The sequence below is a fragment of the Notolabrus celidotus genome, chromosome 18 (assembly GCF_009762535.1).
Source record: "Notolabrus celidotus isolate fNotCel1 chromosome 18, fNotCel1.pri, whole genome shotgun sequence".
Taxonomy (NCBI): Eukaryota; Metazoa; Chordata; class Actinopteri; order Labriformes; family Labridae; genus Notolabrus; species Notolabrus celidotus.
Genome location: NC_048289.1, coordinates 16,178,748 through 16,203,921, shown reverse-complemented (window position 1 = coordinate 16,203,921; position 25,174 = coordinate 16,178,748). Strand labels below are relative to the sequence as shown.

The following is a 25,174-nucleotide window of genomic DNA, read 5'->3' as shown; positions in this document are numbered from 1 at the left end:
CTATGTAATATAAACATGCAGGGGGGGTTGTAAATGTGTGAAATGAGCCGTTTTCATTTATATGCTGTTTATGCTAATTAAAACTAAGCAGAAGAGGTTTCATAGCGAAAAATACTTAACAATTTTTTTTTGATTTTTTAACTTTGAAAAGGGTCAATTTGACCCCGGAGGGTTAAATAGCTAGGCCAACGGCACCCAAATAGACAGTGGTTCAAAAGTTGTTTTCTACTACATGCATAGATTCGATTGAACCGTTGCACATGGGCCACTTCAGTCGACCTCAGTGAGTGATCCCTTACACTGCCAGACACCGGCCAGACGTCCCAAGTGTGTCAGTGATTTTTCAAAATAAGGAAGACCTGACACGCCACGCCACTCAGGATATCTCACAAATTCTTCTAATCTAGAGGGACCTTGCAGGTGAAACAGTTTGTGTAAATGCAAGCAACAACCGAGGTGAAATAAGGTTAAGGGTTAACAGTTGAGATTTGCAAGTATAGCGTTTACGGTTAGAGAAAATCATCACTAATGCCCAACTAACATCATACTGTATATTTCTTGTTATATTTCAGTAACAGATAATAATAGTGCGACTTTGTCACTTTTTACATAAATCATCTGCTTTATGTTATGAAACTGTAACTATGTTTTTTTCTTTTTATACGAAAATATTTTGTGCAGGTTGTATCTGTCAGTCTATTGGAGGACAGGAAAAATTCCAAACTTAAACTCAAGCTGATAATAATAAAATAATTTTGCAATGGTTGCATGATGTCTACTCTAGTGTACCTTTCTCAAAACTATGAACATAAAATATATGACATACATTAATATCCCTTTATCTACCATTAGATGACAGCTTACAATAGCATTCAACCTCTTCACAGCTAACATTACCATTGGTAGGTATTTATGCCTGTTTCGTCCAGGGGTATAGCTCACTCGGCTGGAGGTGAAGCTTCCACAAAATCTGCTCCCCCTGGTGGATGGCATTCATTTGAATGGGGGAGCAGTCAAACTTTAAAAAATAAATACACGTGTTACAAATGTTTCTCACATCCGTATGCTGTGGTGATATGTAGTTATTATTTGACTGTTTTGTGTTCAAGGCCTCTTTTTTATGAAAGGTTTCTTTTTCGTTAGTTATTAGAGTTTAAAAAACAAGGTTTTACTTCCAGGTTCGCTTTGTTTGACGAACGATTGACGAACGCCACATTGGAAGGATTACACCTGATGTGGGTGGACATGGATACAGGAGAGCGAGACTGAACACAATGGGGAAGAAGGCCAGCTCAGTCCTGGACCCCGTGGAGGAGGTGGCTGACAGGAGAATTATGGCCAATCTGCCATTTCTTTCCTATATATATTCTTGTTGAAATTCTTCTTTTTGTTTGCTGCTGTAACTCCATGAATTTCCCCATTGTGGGACGAATAAAGGAGTATCTCATCTTATCTTGATTAACAGCTGCCGTAGAGGGAAACTTCATAGGATCTCGTGACGCTACATTGTAGGGCCGGAGCTATGTGTTCCCGACCGGGAGTCAAGTCAGTCAGGTCCTTATTTGGGTAAAAACTCTTCTGAGCCATCGTGTTAGAAAAAAATTCATCCCCCGTACAGTGTAGCTTCGTAGAGCCAAGCAGTTTTTTGAACCAGGCTGTAAACATGTTTATTAATGCTGTAAAGATCGTCTTTTTACCATTCATGTCTATGTGGTTTCCGGTGTTTCTGCAGCCAGCCTCAGGTGGATTCTTGATGAATTGCAGTTTATAACACTTCCGCATGGGCTTCATCGTTTGACACCGGAGGTTGCCGCTTGGTCATATCCAGCAGTACAACCACTTACCCGCTCCCAGCATATTGGCTGTTTTCTGACAACAGCTAAAACCCTCCCTGTAGGAGAATCTGAAAAGAAAATACACAGACAAACTTTGCATTGCATTCAATACAAAATAGTTGTGGTTTATTCTTTTGGGAACAAAAAATGGCAACAACTAAGTGTCACTTCTCATAACCAGCGATATCTACAGGAAAGAAACAACAACGGTTCCTTCTATCGATGACCATTTTCCTCCAGGTTTAAAACAATAACTTCAAATGTTTGTCATGTGGTTAGCCTCTGTGTGCATTGTATTCACATTCGCTCGATTCTGAACATTAAAACGTGTTCATTTCAATTTAATTTCCCCCTCAGTCTTCATGCCTGCAAAGAAAACATCTGTCCACTTAATTTTTCATTATAGGGTGGAAAATGCTTTTGTTTTACTTACACAGCTTCAAAAACACTTGTGTCTGTACAAATTCCTATGAAAAAAATAGAAATGACACTTCTGAGGAAAAAAAAGAACAAATAAGAAATCCGTCATAAGAGAACTTTACCATGCCTGATTGAATCCTAAAATTATTTCGGCTTATTGGTTCCCTCTTGTTTGTTGTCTCCTGGTTTGTCAGTTGACGCCTTGGACGTTTACTCTCAAGGGGCTACGAAGACAGATCCACAGACAAAATACAATTTCCCCAAGAATGACATCCAGTTGTGCGCTGCTATTTTCTGTATCCTTTCTACGCTGATCTTCCCCCCTCAGGTTTAAAAAGAACAAGAAAACAGACGCAGATGAAGCAGATATATGGGAGTAGATGTACTTTTGTCACTTTCGGATCAATCTTGTTAAAGGGTTCTTGTTCTTGGTGGTCCAGCTGGGTCTTCAGTCCGTGTGCTTGCCTACAGTATTTCTACTTTACTGCTGGTAAGGGTTGACAAGGGGTGACCTGTGGCTCTAGTGCAATGTTTCCCAACTTTCTTTGGGAGAATTATTTTGATGATTTTGTCCCATTTCTGCTTCTTTTTTTTTTTTTTTTTTTTAACTAGCCCTTGGTTGTCTTTCTCAGGGGGCTTCTAGTTTGTCACTAACAGGCCCATTTCTTTTTTTGTAGTCCCATGAGTCCATTCATTCGGGGCCTCTGATGGCTTCAAATAGAAGCCTTCTGATAAAATAGCCAGTGAGACTGAAGTTTATCTACGCTTGTCCTCGAAGCCTCCATATTTGTAGACGGTTGGCTCGTATTCGGTTGCTGTGTCCAGTTCTTCCTCCCGTACGGATCCCAAAGTAGGAACTAGTAGGATGTCGAAGGATTGGACTTCACAGTCGGGGAACAGCACAATGTCAGACCTCACTAAGCCAGAGCCGAGGAGAGAAAGGGAGGATTTTTTGTAAACGACAAACATCCACTTCACGAGCCCACCTGCCCCCTCTCTTCCATCTTCTCCTCCTCCTCTTCCTCCTCCTTCTTCCTCCTTCCGTCTTCAGACAAGACTAATACAGCAGGTTCGGATGGGGCAGAAGGGGGAGATTCAGGGGAGGCTGTAGGTAGGTAGTGTGGTAGGTAACAGCAAAGGGGGAGGGTTGTCCCTGTGTGTTTGAGGAGGGGGGGTTTCTGTGTGTTTCTGTGTGTGTTTGCGTGTTGTGTGTATGCAGACATGTAGAAGCCTCGCTGTGAGGCTGTTAGGATTGTTTGAGGCGCTTGCGTGGGGGTCCGAGGAAGGGGCACTGGGCCGAGGCCAGTGAACGGTAAGCTTCGGCTACCAGGTGAGGATGAGACGCCACCATGGACTTCCAACCTGCTGTCTCCATCACCTCTGCTGCGTGACTGGAAAAACAAAAAAACGTGTCAGTTCAGAGAAAATCACCTAGAATAACACAAATATATAACCACGAGTAATCTGATACATTCTTTGTTGATGGCTGTATTGATCAGAACATAGAACAGAATTTATCTGGAATTGTATAAGACTGGAAATTTTGTTTTTGGACAAGACAAGTATCAGCTTGCACAATTAGCTCCCAGTGTTTCCCACTGAATGAAACTGTGCTCTGTCGAGGCAGATGGCTGTCTAACATGAGTCTCGTTCTGCTCAAGGTTTCTGCCATAGACTGTATAAAATATGGACGTAGTATCCGTGACGTCACTCATCTGTTTCTGAAGCGCTGTTTCAGGCCAATCGTAGACGGCAGCCATATTGGTGTTGTTGAGCTAGTGTGACCTAAAGAGGCGGGCTTTGAGCCTCCTAGCCAACAGCTACAGTGTTCCCGCCTGTCTATCAAGTCAGCTGTGCCTCTCATTTGAAGACTCGAAGTCTCAATATCTTAAAAATTGCCGCATTAGAAACAAATTCACCCCCTTACAGTGTGTGCCGATCGAGAAATGAGCTATCCAGACTACCCTCGTCTTTTGTACCAGGCTGTAAACATGTTTATTTCTGCTGTAAAGATTGTCTTTTTTTAATTGGTGTGTATGTGGTTTCCAGTACTTCCAGAGCCAGCCTCAAGCAGATCCTTGATGAACTGCAGTTTTTAACACTTCCGCATTGGACTCATATTTTTAGACCGGAGCTTGCCGCTTGGTTTCTGCCTGTCAAAATGAAGTTTTTCCTTGATGCTGTAACTAGCTAAATACTGCAAGGTGCAATGCTCATGGTGAATTAAGATGAGATAAGACTGAGTCCTTTCTTAAGAGGCGGCTGGATCTTATCCTGTCTTGATGTTGGGTCTTTGGTGGAAATATAACAGAGTATGGTCTAGACCTGCCATGTTTGTAAAAGCGTCTTGAGATAACGTATGTTGTGATTTGGCGCTATACAAATAAAGATTGATTGATTGTGCTGGTGAGGGAGGTGGTGAGGGGACGTCTCTTAAAGATATCAAAAACCCATTACTCCAGATTGCTTTTAGGTTGTGTCATCTATCTACTTATTCTTTTATAAGGTCAGTTGTCTATTACATGCTTTGATTTCTTGACAGAATAACACGCTTTTACAAAGATGCCCTAAGGTTGTGTTTTGAAATGTTTTACTTGAGGAGGGCTGACTGAAGGTCCTCTCTCTCTTTCTCTGTTTCTCTCTTCCTCTGAACACCTGGACCCAAAGTTTCATACAGCCTGTGTTGCAAAGACACGCAGAAACGAAACGCTACACAAAACTGGATCATAAGAACAGCATCTCTTGCAGTGCAGTGTCATTAGCAGGCAGATAAAGTATCAAATAACTTTAGCCTGCTAAAAAACCGACAGCAAACAATGGTTGCTCACTGTTGTGATTTTAAACAACAGGTTTAACCCATAGACTGTATAAAATATGGACGTAGTATCCATGACGTCACCCATGTGTTTCTGAAGCGCTGTTTTGAGGCCAATCGGCGGCGGCAGCCATATTGCTGCTGTCGAGCGATTGTGACGTAAAGAGGCGGGCTTTGAGCCTCCTAGCCAACAGCTACAGTGTTCCCGCCTGTCAATCAAGTCAGCTGTGCCTCTCATTGGAAGACTCGTAATCTTAATACCTTCAAAATTGCTGCGTTAGAAAAAAAAAAACCCTACAGTGTGTGCCGATCGAGAAATGAGCTATCCAGACTACACTCATCTTCTGTACCAGGCTATAAACATGTTTATTTCTGCTGTAGAGATCGGCCTTTTCCCATTCATGTGTATGTGACTTCCGGTACTTCCGGAGCCAGCCTCAAGCGGATCCTCGAGGAACTGCAGCTTTTAGCACTTCCGCATTGGATTCATATTTTTAGACCGGAGGTTGCCGCTTGGTTTAAACTCAACTCTCTTCTCTGTCTTTCTTTGAGCAGCTTAGTACCCCGTTCTTTTAAAATCTGTTTTTACAAACATACATGATTCACGTTTTTCTCTTTTTTTTTTTGTCTTGAAGAATCAAATCCCTGTTTTGTCTCCTAATTTTTAAGGCCAACAGTTCACAATCTTTAAAAAATATAAATTGAATTGTCTGATTTTTTAATATTTACATTCTTGTAGCAGATTTATATTCCTACCATTCTTGGCCTTTGGCTGCTATTGATCAACAAAGCTGAAAATATTTAGACTTTTTTTTGTCCTTGGAAATAGAATTCAAAGTGTCAACTTCATAACAGCATGTTAACGCAGCAGCTTGAGACAAAAGCTCAAAAAAAGGATGAGTTTAATTTATAAAGCAGAACCAAACCTCAACATGACTGTGAGATGGATCTGGGAGCAATAAAGTTATCCTTATTATCTTTGTTTCCTATCTACTGGAAGTCACAACCACCTTCACTTTACCGATGACATCCTGAGAAACCTCTGACTCTACCTCGAGGATGCAACAGTTTTGAGTACGACAAAGAAATTCCAAAAAAGAAAAGTAAAGACAAAACTGGAATCTCTAGAAATCAACTGATGAATCAACTAACCGGTTCAGCTTCAAAGAAAATATCTGTTGCAAGTAGATAAGGCACAGAAAAAATGGGAGCTGAACATGCAGATTCAGATAATCGTTGAAAGTTATCACACTATCATCCTCGTGAACTGAAGGTGACGGCACACACAGTGACGAGTCAGGTTGTCCCGATCCCTTTGAAAGCCTTGATGTGAATCAGACAGTCCACTCCATGAGGGGATGTGTGAAACTAAATTATTATCTCTCACACAAAGAGAAGAGGCGAGAGGGCTAGAGTGAGCCCTGCTACCATCACAAAGTAACACAAAGACACCACAACAGAGACAAAACGTTCTGTGGACTTTTGAGGATGTACGAGTCTGTAAAAAGGTGTCAGAGACCTCATTAGAACTGACGAAGAGGGTTTTTCTTTTTCTTTTTTTTTCTGTCTGTGTGAACTCACTAGTTGATGAAGTCGACCGCCTGTGTTTTTAGCTGGTCGGCGCTGTGCAGGTCAGCCAGGATCAGGATCTCAGCTGCGTTTTCCACAGACAGACTGGTGCACAGTGCGTCCTCACACATCACCTTCAGTCTTTCCAGAGCGTACTGACAACAGAGGACACAACAACAGAGTTCAGAGAGTTTCAGGGACAGTTTGGGGACACTGTTGAGGATGGAGTCAGCACTGAAACATCAGTCTGTGCTGTTAGACATACAACAAAGAAAGCAGTTTTTAAGATAGAAATGTTAACTCAATATTAATATTCTGTCTCTGATTGTTGTATGTACCTTGTCTGCTGCAGCCAGCAGGTCGTCGGCCATCTTGTCCAGGTTGGGAGCCTTGTCTGTGTAGATGAAGCACATCATCTCTTTGAAGACCTCCGGCTCCACATCGTTGATCTCCACGCGGTTCTGACAGACACAGGAGAGGAACAGCGAGGTTGCTGTCATGACACTGTACAAATCAATGAACAGAGCTAACATGACAGAAGAACACAGCTCTAGTTTAGTAACTATGAGAAATCACATTCCTACTGATGGGGCTGGAACAATGTCACTTGTTGCAGTGAGTACAATCTGTTCCTGATTTGACACTGATGTTTCTACACAATCACATTTTTTCCTCTTTATGTATCGTCTGTAGCACGGCATCATCAGAATTTCCCTGTGATGTAAAACTGACATGAAAATAAGCCTGATTCTGAATTTTTCCTCACTTGTGGCCACAGTTACATGATGTTTTTTAATTCAGAATTAAGTATTATCCTTCGCGTTTACATGAAAATAGTAATTCCGAATGGAGGTTTACATGGAAAACCTGTTTAATCATCTTTATTCAATTCCGCTTAAGGTCTGGCAAAGGTTCTGATTGGACAGGGGCAGGCGTGACGTATTTACATGTACCGAAAGAAAACAAACTCCAGTTCCTGCTTCTTTCATTTTCGGTTACAACATGGAAGATCACACAATAAGTGCAACTTTCGCTTTGATTTTGATTATAGTTTTGAATAAGCAGCTCGACACAAAACATACTGCTTAACACTTTCGTCAGCTGAGGAGGAGAAGAGAGATAGACGACCGGAGAAGGGAGGCAGAAGACCGTACTTTGGCGAATCAAAGCCGGTTAGTGCAACGGCTGCTCTACCTCAGCCTGAAATATGTGTTCACCAGCACAGAATATGTGCGTCATGGCGACAGGACAAGGGAACGAGCATGCGCAGAAAGACCGGAATTAATTTAAAGCGGAATGAACGTATACAAGATCGAGGAATTATTCAATTTGGATTTAAAATCAGAATAAACCAGCCACTTACTTCGAATTTAAGTTTAATTTGGAATGATCATTTTCATTCGGAATTAGTTGTTTACATGGTCATTTTTAATCTTTTTAAAGAGGATTTCATTTTTATTCTGAATCAAAGAGGAATTGAAAGTCTCATGTAAATGTAGCCATTATGTCATTCCTGTCTCTGGGTTGCAGTGTTCCTGTTGGGTTATCGTGGACTGTAATTAAGATTATCTTTTGAGATTGAACCAGACAGTTGATGTGAGATTGGCAGAGACTTGCTGTGCAAAGCAACATGATTAACCTTTGAAGTAAACAAAGTGATGAGAGTGGAGGTTAAATTATTTTATGAATGCTTCTCATTTAATATATGTGGTAAGGCTGGGCTAGATATCGAATTTTTAATATATATTGACACATTTTTAAAAGAGACTTAGGGTAAGACAAGACTGCCAGTTCCCCTATTTCTCTTGTCACCATCTGTCCTCCTTCACCCTGACCCACCTCTCTCCCTCTGCACAAAACTTTAACTAAAAAAAAACCTGCATCTCCCCCTGCTCACTAACTACAAGTCCTGAATGCAACAAATAGTTTGAGCACAACCAATCGGTAGGCATTTTTCGACCGTAGGGACTTTACCCCTGAACTAAGTGCGTTTCGGCTGGAGGAACCAGGGTCTACATTTAGTTCAGGGGTAGATAATCTCCCCCCTGAAAGACCCCTGCTTTGGGGGGTAGTACTTTTCAAAGGTCCTGGGCCTTTCGGTTGAACGTAACAGTGTTTGTGGAGTCTACACAGTTGTTGAAACACAGAGGGAGTTCCTGGGAATGCATACTTGTTTAGTTTTTCATAAGATTTCAAAATATTATTACATTTTTTTTTTTCTCCATATGTCACTGGCCTGATTTGCACAATCTACCCGGGACTTCAGCCCGCGGTCGAAACGCAGACAACAATGGGGGCACAGGAACCTTTTAATTATAGGGAAAGTAGTTCTGAGGACTAAAAGACCCCGGAACTCCTGGTCGAAATGCACCTTATTACACCATTTACACAGCGCCACTAAGTGCAATACAAAGAGTGTGTAGAACTGCATCCTGCAACCCAGAAGGTGAAGCCTCCTGCACCAAAACAATCCATGTTACAAACTTCATTCGCCTGTGCGGTGCCTAATGAAAAGAAAGTGGGGTGTTATTAGCGAGGCAGTGATCTATCATATTGTTAAAGACGTGGTCCCAATGTGGAACAGGAGCAGGACAGCTTTAAACAGCTGTTAAAAAACATTGGCCCATGGTAGCAGTTGGGTGGTATAAACTACTTTGCAAGAAAAGTACTGCCTAAAAATGCATTTCCAAGGTTTTTTGTTCTCAAGTAATTCTATTACAGTAACATATAAACAAAAGAACAGGGGAGCATCCTCTTGTGATTCTCAAAAATAAAACAAAATTAAGAGTAGCCGAAGAGAGCGGACTGTCACATAGTAGGAACTGCGGTTTTTAACACCTCCGCATTGGCTTCAATTCTTGCGGGCAGAGGTCACCACTTGATCGCCATTCAGCTTAAAAATATCAAGATGTGATTTTTGGTCAACAGTCAACACAGAGAAAATGTGTGAACAGCTGATTTAACCTTGCAGCATATGGGGACAGTGATCTAGTTCATATCTTAACTCTTTGCATTTAAAAAACAGGACTACTTGGAATCTGAATCATGTTGTCATGAGTTCAACACATTCAAAAATAATTCCCACAAAAGGAGATGTACGTGTTGTGATACTTTCTATATTTCAAACCTGTTTTATTAAACACTTAAATACTTTGTATTGTCCTTGACAGCTGACAAAATGGTTCAGTCTCCAATTTGAATGTTGATGATGACTGGTAAAACTTTCCTTCAATAGTCTCAAACATGAAATCTAAAACGGCCTTGGTGTTGAAAAACAGAAAACATCTGGGCAGCCTCTCCCGCAATTTCATTTCTTACAGTCACATGTGCACAAATGAGAAAAAGCAATTCTCTGCTTCTGCAGCTTTGTCAGTGAAGGATGAATCCTGACCCTCAAGTACGGCAGGACAATTTCATTTCAGGTGCGCTATCATTCAGTTTCGCCAAACAGCTCTGTGCTGCGGCCGTCTGACAGCACACAATCCTTCACTCACTTTAAACCCTCAGCACAGCGGGGAAAACCACAGAGGAACAAAATGAATTTATTTCTAAGAATAAAAAAAGCTTTGGGAGCTTGGGCTCACCTTTTTGCTCTCCTCCATCTCATGCTCGAACATGGCGCTGAATACAGGCGAGCGTGCTGAAAGCAGAGAGACACGCACAGAAAATCATGACAGGAGAAATGTTAATTTGTGGGTGATAGTGGGATCAAGCAGATCAACAACCAGGGGCGAACCAATAATCACATGGATAATCAAACAGACACACACACATGGTAAAGCAAGAAAACACACTATCTCATGTTTGTACCTGCCAGGATGGCTTTGTGGGCTTGAAACTCCTGACCGGCTACACACAGGGAACAGTCTGTGAAGCGCGAGTTCTCCCACAGGCCGCCCAGCTCGTCTGCTAGCCGACAATCAGGAACCTTCACCATGTTCATGGTGTTCTGACCGGATATGTTGACAGAGTCCTGCACCACACTCACCTGAGGAGGGGAGGAGAGAAAGTAAATGTCAGTCAGTAAATGACACTATGATGAAAAAAACAACAACATATAAACAAAGGGGATTAGAAAGCTCACCTCGCAGAAGAGTGTGAGCTTGTCGTCAGGTAGAAGACCGTTGGCCTCATCTAGGAGGAAGTCTCGGCGGATGAACTTTTTGAAGCCCCAGTCTTTCCCCTGAACGAAGCGATACGCCCTCTGACTCTCTGCAGGACACACGAGTCACATGAGCTTAAAAATACTTTTTTTTTTAAATGTAACATGCAGAATCTGACTTTCTTTAGGACTCGGCAGACTCACCCATGGCTTTGGTCTCCTCTCCCTTGGCATTCAGGATTGAGAACTTGAACTTGGCGCGGACCTCAGCCTTCGGACAGCTGACCAGCAGCAGGTAGAGGGACAGGTAGTCTTTGCTCTCCTCATCCAGGCCTTTAGGATTCACCCTCAAGCACCTGGAGGTAGTGAAGAGCTAAAAGTTAGCATCTCTAGTACTCTAAAATGTGACGAGAAAAAAGCAACAGTTTTTGTTTTAATGAGGTCTTTTTTTGCTGTGATAATCAGGAAACTTCTCTCTTTGGAATGTCTCGTTCTAAAGGCCAAATTCCACCAGATCTGTGTCTGGTCCGTCTCCGATCCGTCATGGCACCAGATCTGATCTGAGATCTGTTTTTTATTCTAGTCAATGTGTTAACCCCACTGGATCCGATCCGCTGCGTCTCTGATTCAGCAGGTCGGAACGCAACGGATCAGATACGCAAGACTTCTATTTTTGCCGGATGCCGGAACACAACGCATCAATTCAGCACAGAGCAGATGGAGTGGGACAGGAAGTCAGGCACCAAAACAAAATTAAAACATGGTTAATTTTCCGAATAAAACCCTCCGTGTTATCGTTAGATCGTTTTTAACTTCACTGTGACAAAAATAAGGTAATTTAGAGTGGAGGCCGGCCTGGAGTCATCCAGTCAGGGGTTCTCAGAGGCTGATAAAGTCAACATGGGCGAGGAGAGGAAGAGGAGAATCCTTGATTCAATGATTGCCACGTGAAAAACCTTGGTCACATGACTCCAGCTGTCCGGCTGTCCTGCTCCGTGCTGCCTTCCGAAAACACAACCGGCCAGTGTTGACGGACGAGAGAGCACGGAGCTGGACCGCAGCGGATCGGAGACGGACCGGACATGGATCTGGTGAAAGTCCCGTGTGAGTTGGAGTACTGAGATTTTCACGAGTTCTAGAGTTTTAGGTCTTATGTCTTGTTTTTTTGCATGATAAAGAAAGTAAATACTCCCCCAGATTACAAGACCTTCATGTCAGTCATGTCATGGGGAAGTTAAGGAGACAGAATGCCTACAGTGAATATCAGGTCATTGGATACCCACCATTTCAGCTTGTCATTGGCCCCAGAGGAGAACGTGGAGCTCTTGATGACCTCGCCCATCTCCTCACGACAGAAGCTGAAGTTGTTGATGGTCCACATGTAAGAGAACTTCACCACTTTGATCTAACAAAGGAACACATACTCAGTAAAACACTTGATTCATTTTGGGGGGCACAGATAAAAGTGGAACCGAGTCTGCTGTGGTTATCTCACCTGAGTGTAACACCAGCTTTCGGCCACAGGCCCGCTGGACATTTCCGCAGGGGGAGGGGGACTCGGGACTCTTGACATTGCCAGCTTGACAGAAGGTGTTGGGGGCAAGAGGGTGAGGAGGCGGAGGCGGAGGAGTCTGTCGCTTCCACTCGTCAATGCTCAGTCCTGACGTCCATCTGCATCAGTGCACGCCAGATGGAAGCAGTTTGCCCCCTAGAAGCAGACAATGCAAGAGTGATAATTGATCAGGCTGGAAATTACATCCCATCTTGAACTTCAAGCAGAGAGAGGCAGACAATCCAACACATTAGAATCCGTTTGCAACACGGCACTCAGCTCATTTGGATGCAAAACACAGGCGCTGTATCTTTTACTGATCCAGTTAAGATTGAATATCATTTAATTCATCTGGCCACCCTGTCTGCGTGCAGCTCTGTGGTGTTGTTGGGGCTGGATGAATTGTCCCTGACCCGTCGGGGGACAGCAGAAGATCGATGGCCCCGGCCCCGTTCTGAGATCAATACCCACCACAATCGCAATTAAGTCTCAAAAATGAACTGTAAATAAACAAGCTACCTCTCAGGACTGTGACGGGGGGGTCGGAGCTCCTGAGAGAATCAAACTTTCCACAATTAGCTTTAAGTCACAGTGGCAGTTTGAGCAGATTTATGGGCACATTTCCCTCCTCCAAATACACAAACTCTGAACAAACTTTAACAGCATGATCATAAAGTGTATTTATGTTAGTCAACCTTGAATCCAGGCGCTCTGCAAGATCATAAACCGGTCCTTTTAATGCCACTAAATATTTCATCTATTAATAAAGCTCTGACTTTTGTCATCTGTCTCTGCAACGACTGAGAAAGGATGAAGCATACAGGCATCACCTCATGTGATCGGCACAGAAAAGTGGAGTGAAAATCTAATTATTAACCCTGCATGAACAAACTTCCTTTCCTCCTGACTCATACTGGACACATTTCTCACCAAATGGAGAAAAATGACTTGTCCATCACATGAGACAAGGTTGAGTGGTAATGAGGGTAACAAGGACAAAAGTAGTTGTCCTTCTCAGACTAGGAGACGCACAGGTCAGAGTCTGAGCTTAATTATGTGATAAAGGATTCTATTGTACTGCCCTCATTTCTACACATAATGAAGAAGATAAGGACAAATTACTCCACCAGCACTGGACCTAATCTTGACTCCAAGCCAGGAACATTCGCTTTTTTTTTCATCCTGCTGCAAGGTCAGCACCTGAACGCTGCACTGTTTTCACACTGTTTTGCACTCCTCTGTAACACTTCTCAGCTTCTTCACCAGGACCCTCAGACTGTTCATCTGTGACAACTTCTCCCCCTACTGTTTCTTTATTTCACCTTTCCTCTAACCCTTCATCCATCTGCTCTGTTTTCTCACATCTGGAGACTTTAATGCCTCCGTCTATGAATTAAATATAGATCAAAATGTGATGTGACAAACAGTGAGCCTTCTGCCCCCTATCTGAGGAACCCTAAACCCTCAACGTACAGGGATGCTGCTAAGAGGCTGTGAGTTACACTTTGTGACACATTTATGAGAACATTTATTTATCTGAACAGCTCTTAAACTCCCTTGAATCAGCTGAACATTTCTTAATGGATGACATAAAACTGCTTCAGATCTATTAGGATGATTTTCTTTTTTGAATCAGAGACTAATTTATTTCCGGTATTACTTTTTAAAAGCTAGAGGCTAGGGCCGCAACGCTTAGTCGACATTATCGATAGGGATGCACGATATTAGATTTTTTGCTGATATCTGATATGCCAATTTATTTATTTATTTAATTCATAGGTGCCTTTCTTGACACTCAAGGTCACCTTACAATATTAAAACAAACAGAGTTTAAATAACAAACAGTAAATAAAATTTAAAAAGTTTTAAAAGAATGGACTATGGAGTTGTGGTCAGCCAGTTTAAACAAATGAGTTTTGAGTTTGGATTTAAAATGTGGGAGTGTGTCAGTATTACGAAGGTCAGGCTCTGCTCCCCAATTTAAATCTGGTACGAAACATCCCTTCTGTAATGTCGTGTAACACTTGAATGCTCTTCACTGGTATATTCTAATGAGCAACAGAGAGGCACACTTGCCGGCACAGTCCAATAAAACACCTTTCTTGAGTGGACATGCTGTTCAAACATGAATAATACGCCTTTACGTTCTGCAGGAACTGAGTGATACTGCTAAGACACATTCAAAGTAGATAACAAGCTGGATGGCTCAGAAAAGACGCCTTTCCTCAAAGCAACAAATGAGAAAACTCTTGAGCAAAAGAAAGTTATCACTGTACGTATCTGTCTTAATTTAAGTCCACAATTTAATTTAAAGTGACCTCAGTGGAGCGTACATTACATTACATTAACCAAGCTTAAACAAAACAAAGATTGCTTTATCACAGTTTCAGGACCGAACCACTTTTCTTGATTCTTAGATGTCAACCGGGGAGATGGAGTGAACAAAAAAGGATAAAAGAAAAGGGTTACAAGAGAGATAAAATGAAAAGTTAAAGTGATAGAGCAGCCAAATGGAAAAACAGGTGGCGAATGAAAGATAGATCAGCGTCCGTGGGAGCAGGCGGAGAGATAAATCGCCACAAGAAGTGGTTAGATGGAGACAAAAGAATATCAAAGAGGTAAGAGAGAAAGCTCAGGTACAGCTTCTTGGACAGGGAGACGCTGAATTCAATCTATAGCAACTACTGTTTCCTCCTCAACATCAAACTTAGAGAAAAAAAAACCTGAATCAAAACAAAAATGTTTTTTTTAAAACTAACAGCTATTCAATGCCTATGCTCTACTAAAGCATGGCGGTGTGAAGCTCAGCACAAATATTGGATTGATTATAGTCTCAATGTTTACTTTTCATCAGTGGCAGAGCTGTATCAGGCTACTTCTTCTTTTATCTTAACTCTTCCTACAACTCCTGCCTGTGGATTCAACTTGTAAAATATGAGTCAGCTTTTATTGTATTGATGATACATTTTCTGAACTTTCTGCATCATCAAAAACTGTCAGAGGCTGAAGAAGACAAGGCTGTACATGTCCAACTTCTCCAGGAGATAAACGTCACTGTATCCTGAGTACAGAGTCTTTATACTGTTGACTTACTTCTTCATGAGGACTAAATGTTTGTTTAGTAAACTGGAAGAGGAGTGCTGTTAGCACATTAACCACAGGTGTTGCCAAACCAACCTGGAAGAAAATATTAAGGGGGACAAATAATAGTTTTGCTCCCATCCTTTACACAACGTGCTGTTAGTATCAGTATAAGAAATATGTCTCTGAAATCACTAAATAACAGGGATGCACCGAAAACTTCGGCCGAAAATGGCCCAAAAGTGCATTTTCGGTATTCGTTCGAAAGACTTTTATCACCGAAACAACCCGGCCGAAACAGAATTTTGTGATAACGCAAGCTAAAACCACGGCCAGTACGCGCTTGTCTGGATAAGGGTCAACATGTCTGCATCCGTTATTCCTTTAATTGCAGCACTAAAGCATCTTCTAAGCAAAGAGGTTGAGACGGACCACGGAGTGAAAACAATGAAAAGTACACTCTTAGAGTCTGTCAGCACACGTTTCACTGAGATCTATTCAGATCCTCTGCACTTCATCGCGGCTGTACTTGATCCGCGTTATAAAGATCATTACTTGGATGTGGGAATAAAGCAGCACGCACAAGAAATGATCCAGGCCGCAATGGATGCGGAAAATTCGCTTGGAGACGGAGAAGCGCAGGAGAAGGAGAGCAGAGTGCAGAAAAAAGGACTCATCTCTCTCAACCAGATGAGGGGCATGCACCCTCGCTGTCTAGACACAGTCATAGCCATAAATGCAATGGTAGGGGAGACCTGGGACAGTTGTAACATTTTTAACAGTTCTGTCTATAACTTTTAACCCAGTGTGTTCAAACTGCTCTACAAACTAGATTCAAGTGTCTGCTAATAAATGGCCTAGAAAATGCCTGTGCAACACAAACAGAAAATGCATGGTCTACTCCCTACTAATACTACTCATAATTGGCATAATCATTTCTTGCTGTGTTTCGGTTTTCGGCTTTGGTGTCCTCATTTATGGTTTTCCGTTTTGGACAAGAATTTTCATTTCGGTGCATCCCATCTATATATAAACTAGCATAAACAGGAGCTAAAGACAGGTTAAGTATTATTTATAATGGCGCCTTAAAATTCATCCAAAAGTTTAGACATTAATCAGATACATCCATAGACTGTATAAATAATGGACGTAGTATCCGTGATGTCACCCATCTGTTTCTGAAGCGCTGTTTTGAAGCCAATCGTTGGCCGGTGCCATATTGGAAATGCTGAAGTCAACCAAACTGCTGTTGAGCTAGTGTGACGGAAAGAGGCGGGCTTTGAGCCTCCTCGCCAACAGCCACAGTGTTCCAGCCTGTCAGTCAAGTCTTTTTAACACTTCCGCATTGGCTTCAATTCTCGCAGCCGGAGGTTGCTGCTTGGATACATCTAAATATTACCTGTGCGATCATTCTCTGTGCAATAGTAAATATATTGTATTTTTTATCATTGAAGGGTTGCATTTAAAAATGACCAAACAGGAGTGTGTCACAAAAATCAATGAAATATCTTAACCTTTAAACCTCCCCGTAATTTAAATCTTTATGCAGAGTCAGGTTAGCATTTGTTGGCCCAACATTCATCCAGTGAGGACTGAAAATCCCAGCAGCTTTGGGAGAATCATTTTAGCCAAAATTTAGAGTAAGACCAGGACAGAAGAAAATTAAGATGTACGTGTTTGGATATGATACATAAGTGAGGTTATAACCACAAAGATTTTTTTTCTGACATTTCACTCTCCCACACGAGGAAAAAGAGAAATCAATCTCTGCTCTAAATTAAAGACTGAAGGCATGGAGGCATTTCACACACCAATATCCAAGGGGGATAACAAAAATTGCAACCCTTGTCAAAGTGTCAGTGAACACAATGTCTATTTCCAAAGCTGCGGTCTTTGAGGACTGCAGTAAGCCAGAGACAAACCTTAAAAGTATAATTGGTACAGGGACCCGGGATCGATTGCACGGCGCGTGTTGGGCCTCTGTGGCAACGATTTCATATTCCGGCCTCGGTCACGGGGCTCCTCCTTTCCTAAAAACTCAATCTCACAGAGGTATGAACTATTGATTTTGCTCCAGCGATCGGCTCGCCTCGCTCTCATCCCTGACTTTGTGCCTTCCCACAATTACATTGAAAGGGATTTGACGGGGCAAAAAGAGCATTAGCACCAAGGCTTTACCTCCTGCCTGCACTTCCTCACTAAAGCCCCCAGACACGGAGGTTAAAGAGAGGAGGGAGCTCAATGCATATCTAATGTCTCCAGTCACCTGACGCACACCTTCGCCAGCAGTAACATTTGACATGCTGACCTCTGAGGGCAGACACTCACACAGGCTGCAGAGCACAGCAAGAAGTCCAGTTAGTCCAGTATTAAAGGTTTCAAACAAGCTCCCAGGGGGGTCTGAGGAGTAGAGGAAATACACTAGAACTGTTTCTTGATTTGGAGTGTTTAGTTTAGTGGTGCTTCATTGGCTACGTTTACATGAGATTTTTAATTCCCTGTTTAATTCTGAATACAAATTAAATCCTCTTTAAAAAGATTAAAAATGACCTTGTAAACACCTAATTCCAAATGAAAATGACCATTACGAATTGAACTTAAATAATTTAACCTCCACTCTCATCACTTTGTTTACATCAAAGGTTAATCATGTTGCTTTGCACAGCAAGTCTCTGCCAATCTCACATCAACTGTCTGGTTCAATCTCAAAAGATAATCTTAATTACAGTCCACAATAACCCAACAGGAACACTGCAACCCAGAGACAGGAATGACATAATGACTACGTTTACATGAGACTTTCAATTCCTCTTTAATTCAGAATAAAAATGAAATCCTCTTTAAAAAGATTAAAAATGACCCGGTAAACAACTAATTCCGAATGAAAATGATCATTCCAAATTAAACTTAAATTCGAAGTAAGTGGCTGGTTTATTCTGATTTTAAATCCAAATTGAATAATTCCTCGATCATGTATACGTTCATTCCGCTTTAATTTAATTCCGGTCTTTCTGCGCATGCTCGTTCCCTTGTCCTATCGTGATGACGCACATATTTCGCACGGTGGGCACATATTTCAGGCTGAGGTAGAGCAGCTGTTGCACTAACCAGCTTTGATTCGCCAAAGTCCGGTCTTCCGCCTCCCTTCTCCGGTCGTCTATCTCTCTTCTCCTCCTCAGCTGACGAAAGTGTTAAGCAGTATGTTTGTGTCGAGCTGCTTATTCAAAACTATAATCAAAATCAAAGCGAAAGTTGTACTTATTGTGTGGTCTTCCATGTTGTAACCGAAAATAAAAGAAGCAGGAACTGGAGTCTGTTTTCCTCCGGTAAACGTAAATACTAAAGGCTGATTTATACTTCTACCCTACGCAGGGGGTCCGTGTAGCTCCCGTACCTACGCCGAGGCCTACGCACGTACTTGACGTGCACCTCCTCCAAAATGTAACTCCCCGTAGAGCCGACGCAGACCGCAAGCTCTGTGATTGGTCCGCTCGGCGGCTTTGTCTTTCCCGCATTTACAACACTTCCGGGATCCCGGACATCGGCCACACATCGGCCGCACATCGGCCGTGTATTTCATCTCCTCCTCTCTATTCTTCATGTAATCATGTCTGTATGATAAACAGCAACATGTATCAGCTGTAGATTAACATAACACGCTCTGAAACTCTGTGGAAAAGTAAACAGAGATCGTAGCGGGACCGGAAGCAGGCGGCCGGCTATCAGAGAGACCGCACTGCCCTCAGGCGTTTCGGCGGAGTATTGCTGCGCGACACGGACACACCGACGCACAAGTATGTGGGGCTCATGTCCGCGTCAGCCCCTGCTGCGTAGGGGAGACGCAGAAGTTTAAATCAGCCTTAAGAAAAAATAGGGATGGTGTATATGTAAATCACACAATATTACTCAACATTGAAAGGACAAATTAAGTCAAAACTATTTGATTGAAAACAACTTTTAGTTGTATAGTTCCAACTCGGCTAAAATGTGAATTTTTATTATTACAAAAATATTGATATTAAGACTTGAAATATCGATAACATATTGGAGGTCAAAGTATCACAATATAATGCTGTATCAATATTTTTTCACACCTCTAGTGATCATGATGTCTCTGAATTTGTCGGTACAAAACTTTGGAGTAAGGTACCCTAAAGGAATCAGAGGTGACACATGCGCTTTTATTTTGCATTTATTAATTAGTATCGATATTTTATTAGAGTAATCGATACTCAAATGAGTAGCGTGTAAATATCAATATACCACAGAATCAATATGCCCACCACTACACAACGCCAAAGTCACAACCTGATGGAAAAGTCAGTTAAAATCATGGATAAACAGTTAAAGACACTACTGTTGTATAAAACATCACAATGGCAGAAAGCCTTTGCTTCAGGCTGTGTAATTTAAGAAAGGTGCAGCTCTATTATATCAATGGCCACGTCACTAAAGCTCCAAAATGTATGTCATTAATGTTTTCAAAAGACATTATACTGTAATCACAATAAATATGTTAATTTGTGAGTCATAGTGCAAAACACAAACACTGGTTTCTTTGAGCCTGCAATGATCATTAAAATTTCATTCAGACTGTTAATGCAATTACGCCCATCATCCAAGCTGCTATAACAAAGGTCGGACAATTTGGCTTCAACTGCTTTAAAGTTCGATCATTCATCTGTTTGAAGACAAGAAATTTGTTGTGTGTTTTAACATACGAGTTTTTTCTCATAAATTACAATAAAGCAAAATAAGAATTAATTGTGGACGCTTTACTTACATAAAGATGTATATCTTGAAACAACAATATCAATTGTTTTTTTTACAGCTAAATGTCCTCAAAAACAACACTTGCTACTGTTCCTGCGTTCAACTCTTGTCTGTCTGCCTAAGAGATTGAAGAGACCTTTCAGTAAATGGTGTGGTGCTGGTCTCATTCCAGTGAAACTGACTCATAGCTCATCCACTGGTGCACCACTATAAAGAGGAAACACAAACTCAGGTTCCTATGAAACTCTATTGTATCCCCTTCTGACCAAATGGCTTTAAATGACAGGGTATCATGACAAGTTTGTGTGTATTTTAAAATAACTCCTCCGAAAAGACTTTCTAATACTAAAACTATTACATGAATGTATTCACTACAGGACATTATGTAGTTGTATTTAAACCAGACCTGCCAACACTCCCGATTTAGATGGGAGTCCACCGCTTTTTAACTTATTCTCCCGCTGTACTCCTGAATAGTTATTTCTCCCGAAAATCTCCCTATTTCACGTTGATGCCAATCAAATGAGTTTCCCTTAACTTCTTTTTCAAGAAGTCCTCTACTTGAGCCTCATATTCAAACCCCCAAAAAATCTGACATACATCAGACACCGAGAGACAGGTAGCGGTGTGACACCAGTTGCTGAAGTGTTTATAAGATGAATTGTTATTAGTTCAACAAACTTCTGCTCTGTTTAAATATTTGATCCATCCCTCATTAAAGTGATTTTGCCCTGTTCTTGCTAGATAACTTAAGTTGTGACGTGCAATAAGAGTTTAGAGCTGTGTGAATCTGATGACAGAGTGCTGACAGTGTAACGATCACAATATCACAGGTGAAGTTATTAAATCACTAAACTCTACCTGATAACCTCAGGTGGAGATGCAGAGGAAATCTCTTCCTTCTTTAAATAAAGAGCAGAAAGCAGCAGAGGCTGAGGATGCAGAGGTTACTGTAGGTCAGATAACATTTAGCTGTAGGTAATAAATATGATTTAAAGGACCCAGATAAATGACTTTAAAAAGCACACAGATGTAGATTCATGTTACAGAGACTCCTGCATTCAAAACTGTATTGAAATAATACTATAATGGTATAACATCGAAATATGGTGTCAACGCAAACACTCTACCTAGAATATGTGTGTGTTATCCTCACTGCAGTGGCTCACTCTTCTCTCACTCTTCAACATGTTGATGAAGTTTGTCATATTTTTAAGACAGGGATTTTTTCAATTTTATGTTTTCATTGCCATATTTTACTGCAAACCTTGAAATTAAGAGACAGTCAAAGTATTTGACTTACATATCTGTTTTATTAAATGTATTAATCTGCAGTTTAGGGTCATATATGGACAGGGTTGCTGGGTATAGGCTGATTTTACGATACTATTTTTCACTATCCAATGTTGGCAGGTATGCCTTCTGCCCAGATGGCTATAGATGACAGGGTATCATGACGAGTTCTGTGTATTTTAAAATAACTTCTCCAAACAGACTTTCTAATACTAAAAGTATCTACTACTACTACTTCTCTTTATACTTCCCATCTGTGGTGCAGTAACAGTAGAGCTAAAATGAAAAAGCTTCAGGTAGCATATGATGCATATGGAATTTCCATTAAACTACCAAGATGGACCAGTGCAGGTTTTATGTTTGTATCAAACAATGTCCCTACATGTCATGCTGTACTGAGACATTTGATGTATAAATGTATGTGTCACTTAGCTGATTCAGAAAATGAAATTTTAAGGGAGCTTACTCAGCCCACATTAAGTGACACAAGGTATTTTTCTTTCTTTTGGAAACGTTGGGACAAATGCTCTTTTATGCTTTAATCAAAATGAATGTGTAAAGAATACAATTTCTGGAGTGTATTCTTTTAAACTGGATTACAGACAGGGTCCCAGCCAAGGTACAATGGCAGAGAGTCATACTTGAATATGTCCCACTGGACTACTTAACATGTAAACTACATTCCAGAGACAATGTTTTCCATAGAACATGGGAACCCCTCCTGGTATATATTGGGCTAAATGTTTCCACTATTCTTACAGGAGGCTTTGTGCTGTATAGACACAACATTTTATTATTAGCATTATTATTTATTTATTTTCTCATTTATTCCTTTACTTTCTTTTCTTCTATTTTTGCACCTCTGCAATGTACATTGTGAATCCTGGGCCTGACACCTGTATTAACTTAACTTGAATGTTAACCATGATATATATGAAAGCCAAGTGTATATGCTTTGTTTGAACTGTTAAAAACAAAACTAATAAATATATTTCTAAAAAAAAAATGAATGTGTGAACTGTTGTCATATGATCTTTTTATTTCTTGCTTGACATGTATTTTACTCATTTGTAGTCTTTTATATTACCCTTGTGCTGATACGGACCTATGGGTCTGAAATGAAGTATATCTAATATATCACATGAATGTATTCACTACAGGATATTATATAGTTGTATTTAAACATCATATGACAAGAGGCCAAAGGAGGATTTTAATATTACTAATTACATCTCATTTCTAACCACAAATACACGAATTACAAATGAACATATTCAAGGACTTTTATCTTAAGTTATCCTCCTATTGAAGCTTTGAATGTGTCATGCTGGGACCTGAAGCTCGGACTTTGCAGCTATGTAGGCGGTGACAGTAGCAGGTAGTTAACCTGCTAACAATAAAGAGAACTGAAATAACTGTGCCATGTTTTTAAGTTGGCTCTTCACTGACGCCTCTCGTTAAAGCCGGTGTCCCATTGAGGAAACCGGTTTCATAAGGAGCTAACAACAAGGTCTTCTTATACCGTAAAAGTCAAACTACAAAATAATCCAGACACACTGACGTTAGCAGGGAGCTAACTCAGACTAGCTAGTCCCATTAATGTAGCAGCTCACCTAAACCAAACCAAAAGGACGGCTAAACTCACCATAAATAAACGACACTCCACCTTTTACTGTCTTATTTTAGAAATTCTAACAGTATATCACCGCTTCTTGTTTAACGTATCGATTTCTTACCTTTGTGTTGGGTTTAAATATAACGCTTGTAGTCCGGGATCTCCTGTTGTTGTTTGCTAGCAGGCTAGCTGTCTGTTGAAGGGGCAGAACTGGATGCTGTGGAGAAGAGGTGCCCCTGCTGTCTCGGAGGAATATCACAGCTCAAACATATACAAACATATACAGTAAAGAGACATTTTACATGTTATCTAATTAGTTATTTGCCCCCTATATGAAGACGTTGACGTTAATCACTATTAACGCCCTTATTTTGAGTTTTTTTCAAGAAGAGTTCATTTGAAAAAACAGATTTTTATAAATTTTCAAAAAGCATATTTATTTTTGATATAGATTCCTAATAAAGTTACATTTTCGAAATGTATCTGATTAGTAAAGTCATTTTGATGTAGTCAAAGCCACCCAACCGTAGCTGATTAAACTTTAACCCTGAAAACTGTCCCCTTAGTCAGCTGGTGAGAAACTAATCAGCCAGACTCCAATCAGCACTGATCCAAAACACAACCAAATTAAACTCATCACGAAGCACTCCAAAGATCTATATTTAGAACACTGGAGAAACCAAACAAAGACCCAAAGTAGAATTAATTGTTATTTGACCCTAAACCGTGATTATAAATTATCTGAATATCTGTACAGTGTAAGAGATACAAAACAAAGACGTATCCTGACCAAATACAGGCTGAGTGACCACCAGCTGGCTATAGAGACAGGGAGACACAGGCAGACATGGCTGCCCAGAGAGGAGCATCTATGTGCTCACTGCTCTACAGGGGACATAGAGACAGAGATGCACTTCCTCCTCCACTGTAGCAAGTTCTCTTTACTAAGAGATTCCCACTACAGGGAAATTACTAAAATGGTACCAAACTTCCCAACATTAACCCCAGAGGAGAAACTGTCAGTTCTCCTGGGGGAAGGGTCAGCAGCTCCTCTGGCTGCTAAATATGTGTCTTCCTGTCACAGCCTGAGGGATGCACCATCCCATGGTGTTTGATTTTGGGTGGAGGTTTTGTGAGCGCGCCGCATCGGGTGAAGACATTGAGATATGCTGTATAGGTGACACCATCGTTCATTAATGCATATAAAATATGTAATATATGGTTGATATGTATGTGATGAATATAATATGTAATGAATATGGTGTGTGATTAATGTATATATGGTAAGTGTAGTGTGTTGTGAATATATATAATGTACTGTATGAATGTATGTGCTTTGGCAATAACATCTCGTTGTTCATGCCAATAAAGCAAATTTGAATTGAATTGAAAATTGATTGATCATACCAAATGTTACCAATGTTTTTTGAAACATTTATTAAATTTTTCAAAAGTGAGTTAAAGCTGCTGTGAGGAACTTTTGATTCGTATTGATTTTTGCGCCCCCTTGTGGACTAACTGATACCTCTTATCTCTTGTTCTGTACATGCAAAAGTAGTGTTTTCAACAAAAACAGTATCCTGTTGTCTTCCAACTGTCAAATTCATCACGCAATGTGATTATTTTCCATCAAAACAGTCGAACAAATGCTGTTTCTAAACTGAGATGTCAATCATCCGGTCTGACACCTACACCCTCACAGCAGTTTCAGGCATTACAAATGTCAACAGAGCAGGCATCAGCCTGTTGTTGCTGATGGTCTTGTTTGCTTTTGAAGGTCATGAAGAGGCATCAGTATCAGTTTCAGTCTGTTTCTCAGCCAGTTCAAAACTCCTCATAGCGCCTTTAACTGTTTTTGCAAATGAACTCTTCTGTGAGCAACAAAGACACTCGCTCTTAATTTTCAACTGCAGACAGTTTTCTGAATATCTAAACATGGTGCCAGTATGTCAAGTACGCAGTGGTGGACAGTAACAAAGTAAATTTACTTGAGTACTGTACTTAAGTACATTTTTTGAGTATCTGTACTTTACTTGAGTATTATTTTCGGGGGGAACTTATTACTTTTACTCCACTACATTTGAAAGACAAATATACTTTTGACTCTACTACATTTCTA

General features: G+C 40.9%; 1 protein-coding gene across 2 annotated transcripts; it reads right to left on the bottom strand.

The window, feature by feature from the left end:
- Window positions 1-1,934: 1,934 nt before the first annotated feature.
- LOC117830023 (speckle-type POZ protein) lies at window positions 1,935-23,308 on the bottom strand. Of its 2 annotated transcripts, none has more exons than XM_034707908.1 (10): window positions 23,177-23,308; window positions 12,237-12,449; window positions 12,025-12,146; window positions 10,946-11,097; window positions 10,724-10,851; window positions 10,450-10,627; window positions 10,224-10,279; window positions 6,978-7,100; window positions 6,652-6,794; window positions 1,935-3,646 (listed from the first exon to the last, which is right to left on the bottom strand). In XM_034707908.1, exons 2-10 carry the CDS (start codon window positions 12,312-12,314, stop codon window positions 3,502-3,504), a joined length of 1,125 nt encoding a protein of 374 aa, XP_034563799.1. In that variant the 5' UTR covers window positions 12,315-12,449; window positions 23,177-23,308; the 3' UTR covers window positions 1,935-3,501. The 2 variants fall into 2 exon arrangements, with proteins under 2 accessions (XP_034563799.1, XP_034563800.1); XM_034707909.1 differs by lacking the exon at window positions 23,177-23,308 and adding an exon at window positions 23,086-23,129.
- Between the last annotated feature and the right edge of the window lie 1,866 nt (window positions 23,309-25,174).